This window comes from Akebia trifoliata, chromosome 16 (genome assembly GCF_017979445.1).
Source record: "Akebia trifoliata isolate Shusen 1 chromosome 16, ASM1797944v1, whole genome shotgun sequence".
NCBI classification, from domain to species: Eukaryota; Viridiplantae; Streptophyta; class Magnoliopsida; order Ranunculales; family Lardizabalaceae; genus Akebia; species Akebia trifoliata.
In genome coordinates, this window is record NC_141390.1 from 11175825 (window position 1) to 11180366 (window position 4542).

The 4542-nt window shown below is 40.1% G+C and overlaps 1 protein-coding gene across 1 annotated transcript; it reads left to right on the forward strand.

Moving 5' to 3' along the window:
* Window positions 1–255: 255 nt before the first annotated feature.
* On the forward strand, window positions 256–2101 carry LOC147382569 (uncharacterized). The gene is made up of 4 exons (XM_086427188.1): window positions 256–336; window positions 485–536; window positions 1416–1729; window positions 1847–2101. Exons 1-4 carry the CDS (start codon window positions 256–258, stop codon window positions 2099–2101), a joined length of 702 nt encoding a protein of 233 aa, XP_086283314.1.
* The last annotated feature ends 2441 nt before the right edge of the window (window positions 2102–4542 follow it).

A 4542-nucleotide genomic window follows, 5' to 3' on the forward strand; every position in this document is an offset into this window, starting at 1 on the left:
TCAGTAAACCTAGGCACCGAAAATGACCCATAGATCGTTAAGATCGGGGCCTTATTGACAACTGAATAGAAAGAAGAGATGACAAAGTTCTTACAGCAGTACTAAGATGTCTTAGCATGGTCCTACCAAGACATGCCCAGTTTAGACATAGATCTAGTCGTTCACAAGTTATCAATTAGATTTGGAAGTAAGCCAGTCAAGTAGAAATTGCAAAGGTTGAAACCGGAGTGGCCACTTAAAGTCAAGGACGAAGTAATGAAGCAGTTCCAAGCAGGGTTTCTCACAGTAGCCACCTACCCTGAATGGCTCGTTAACGTCGTCCCTGTACCAAAGAAGGTAAAAGTACGCATGTGTGTAGACTATCGTGATCTAATAGAGCCAATTTTAAAGATGACTTTTCATTACCACACATCGACACTTTGGTCGATAACACAGGGGGCACGGTATGTTTTTGTTCATGGATGGCTTCTCGGGTTACAACCAGATAAAAATGGCAATAGAAAATCAAGAGAAGATTGCGTTCATTATACCTTGGGGTACCTTTTACCACAAATTCATGCCATTTGTTCTCAAGAACGTTGGGGCAACTTACCAACGCGCCATGACTGCCTTATTTCATGACATGATTCACAATGAGATAGAAGTATACGTGGACGACATGATAGCTAAATCTAATCTCGATGAGGATCATCTGGTAAACTTGAAGAAACTGTTTGATCGATTAAGGAAATACAATTTAAGACTTAATCTAGCGAAGTGTGTATTTGGGACCACATCAGGAAAGTTATTGGGGTTCATTGTCAGTAGAAGAGGCATTGAAATTGATCCAGCTAAAACGAAGTACATTATAAATATGGAGCTACCCAAATTAGAAAAAGAAATTAAGGGATTCCTACGAAGGATTCAGTACATTAGTAGATTCATTGCACAACTTACACCAATATGTGAGCCAGTATTCAAACTATTGAAGAAGAATGAGCCAATAGAATGAAATGAAGACTGTCATGAAGCTTTCGACAAGATTAAGAGATACCTGCTTAATCCACCAGTCTTAGTTCCACCTACACCAGGTCGCCCTTTACTAATGTATCTTTTCGTGCAAGAAAACTCCATGGGCTGTGTATTAGGGTAACATGATGAAGCAGGTCGAAAAGAGCGAGCCATTTATTACCTTAACAAGAAGTTCACAAGTTACGAAACGAACTATTCAACCCTTGAAAAGATGTGTTGTGCCTTTGTCTGGGCATCACAACGGCTACGCCACTACTTGCTCAGTTATTCGACTATGCTTATTGCTCGAATGGATCCTTTGAAGTATTTCTTCGAGAAGTCAACACTAACAAGACGTACCACAAAATGAAAACTACTATTGTCTGAGTTTGACATCACCTATGTCACTCAAAAAACCATTAAAGGACAAGCCATTGCTGACTACTTAGCGGAACACCTTCTGCCCGACTACGAGCCACTAAAGACAAATTTTTCTGATGAAGCCATTTTGTTTGTTGAAGCTAAAAACGACGATGAAGAATTTAGTTGGAAAATGTATTTCGACGGAGCAGTACATCAAAAGGGAAACGGAATTGGGACAGTCTTGGTTAAGCCAGATGGAACTCATATCCCCATTGTAGTCAGATTAAGGTTTCAGTGTTCCAACAATGAAGCTGAGGATGAAAAATGCATTGTAGGGTTGAAAGCAACAATCGACCTTGAAGTGGATGAAATAGATGTATTTGGAGACTCAAGTCTGGTAGTCTACCAGACAACGGGAGAATGGAAGACCCGAGAGAAGAGATTGGTTCTATATCACGAATATTTTGAGGATCTAAGCTCAAATTTCTCTCAGATCTCGTTTACTTATATGCCGAGAGCTAAGAACCAGTTTGCAGATGCGTTGGCCACTCTAGCCTTGATGATCAGCATCTCCGAAGATACCATAATCGATCCTCTTGAGATTGGTATTCAAGACAAACCGACATATTACTTGCCAGTGGAGGTCGAAGAGCCTGAGAAAAAACCGTGGTATGCAGACATCAAGACATTCTTAGAGGACCAAATTTTCTCACCCGATGCCACAACAACCAATCGAAAGACTATTTAGAGATTGGCAGGACAGTTCTTATTGAGTAGCGGAGTCTTATACAAAAAGTCGCACCACGAGGTCCTCCTTAGATGTGTAATAGAAATAGAAGTTCAACGTTTAATTGAGACCATGCACGGTGGAGTCTGTGGACCTCTCATGAATGGACATATGCTCGCAAAGAAGATTATGAGAATGGATTACTACTACTGGATGACTATGGAGAGCGACTGGTACCAACATGTTCGGAAGTGTCACTTGTGTTAAATCTATGACAACAAGATCAATGCACCACCTCAGAGTTACATAACATGACCTCTCCTTGGCCCTTCTCACTCTAGGGTATGGATGTCATCGGAAAGATCAATCCTCAAGCTTCCAATGGGCATCGCTTCATTTTGGTTGCCATCGACTACTTTACAAAATGGGTAGAAGCAGCATCTTATGCCAATGTTACAAGGGGCAATGTCTTGAAGTTTGTGAAGAACAACATCATATGTCGGTACGGCCTCCCAAGCGGGATAGTAACCGATAACATCAAAAATCTCAAAAACAAAGACATGTCTAAGATGTGCAAGGATTTTCAAATCACCCATCACAACTTAGTCGTTTACTGACCAAAGATGAATAGAGCAGTTGAAGCCGCTAACAACAACATCAAGAAGATCATCGAGAAAATGGCCGTTACTTACAAGGATTGGCACGAGATGTTACCCTTCGCTCTACATGTTTATCGAACTTCAATCCGAACTTCGACGGGGACAACACCTTACTCATTGGTTTACGGAATGGAAGCGGTCCTTCCCGTTGAAGTCGAGATTCCCACCCTTCGGATCTTAAAAGAAGTTGAATTGGATGAGACAGAATAGGTCCAAGCTCGATTCGACCAGTTGAACTTAATAGAGAAAAAATGACTTTCAGCAACCTGTCATGGGCAAACTTATCAACGGAGAATAGCACGTGCGTATAACAAGAAGGCTCGACCTCGAGAATTTGCACCAGGAGACTTAGTTCTAAAGAAGATTTTACCGATACAAGAATATGCGAGAGGGAAATTTTGCCCGAAGTACGAGAGGCCATTCGTTGTCCAAAAGGTACTGTTTGGAGAGGTGCTAATCCTTACAGAGATGGATGGAGAAGTCTTTCCACAAACGATCAACGCTGACACCGTAAAAAAATATTACGCCTAAAATCGTTCCTTGAAATGAAGAAAGGCCATCTTCCTACTACCTGAATAATTATCTACCCTTAGTTAATCCTTTTTGAGCCATCACATTCATTTCTTAACCTAGGACCGGGGCAAGTCACCGCCATAAAAAAAAATCATCAAAGGTCAAAAGTAAAAATGCCAAAGTATACTCCTGGCCCGCATGAGGATAAACTGTGAACAGCTAAAAGTACAAAAAAATCAAAAAGTCAAAAATCTCGAATACATGATCTCAAGATCGACCCAAATCTCCCGTTTAAACGAGTTCGTGAGATGCTGGGAGGAGACATAGATCATATTTCCAAAATAAAAATAGACAAACGCTGCGTCCATTTTATCCCTCAGTAAATCCAGATTCAACCTTCTTATCCTTTCAAAACCATGGCCTAGACCTACGTTTCGTCCTATTTAAAGTCCTCTCAGATAAGGGAATGGTTCAAGGCAACTCAATCACGGTAGAAGCATATCATGAAAAATATCATCAGAGTATAGTTGATTTTGCTACTTAACTCGGATTTCAAACCCCAAAGTCGTTGGAAGACCCGAGAGAGGAGGTCAGGTCAAATATTTGAAAAAACAATAGCGATTTGAAGTTTAGAGTCATTGATCTCGAAGCTCAACTTGAGTCACCCAGCCACAAAGGGCACAGAGAAACCGAGAAAGGTATTCAAAGTGAAAATCTATAAAGAAAGAATATATTGAAAGGGCATGGTGAAAACCCGCAATGGCACTGTCAGTAAAATGATCAATCTATGGCAAGATCCAAACCACCAGCACGATGAAAACTCAAAAAGGGCGTCGATGCACAAAAATGTGAAAATCGGGTCTGGTGAAAATCGTAACTGGCGCCAGGGGTAATAATTAAAAAAAATTAAAAATTAAAAAATTAAAAAAAATTAAGAAAAGAAAAGAAAAAAAAAACTCTTGGCTCGTAAGCGTAGAAACTGTGAATGGCAAAAATCTCAAAGTCCTCAATGTTCCAACAAATACGACGTAGATAACTCAGTAAAATTCTTAATCTCGGGGATGACTCTGAAGACACTAAGGATTAGCTGACACTTGTATCATTGGCATTTGGTGAAGGCACCATGATCGTTGACGTTTAAAGTTGTCAAACACTAGTCTGTCACAGATTATTCGACAAAGGCAATCTTTTAAAAACCTAAAATGAAAAAAAATGCATCATCAAAATTATTATTTTTGGCCTATGACGAAAAATCTAGGACTTTGCTTAAAATCAAGAGTTTTCGAATGC

Excerpts from the sequence above, each read along its gene's own strand:
- LOC147382569 (XM_086427188.1), top strand. The coding sequence starts at position 256 with ATGAAGCAGTTCCAAGCAGGGTTTCTCACAGTAGCCACCTACCCTGAA. Across the intron at positions 337-484 it reads TCGTCCCTGTACCAAAGAAG|ATAAAAATGGCAATAGAAAA; the intron begins GTAAAAGTACGC and ends GGTTACAACCAG. Across the intron at positions 537-1,415 it reads TGCGTTCATTATACCTTGGG|GACAAGCCATTGCTGACTAC; the intron begins GTACCTTTTACC and ends AAACCATTAAAG.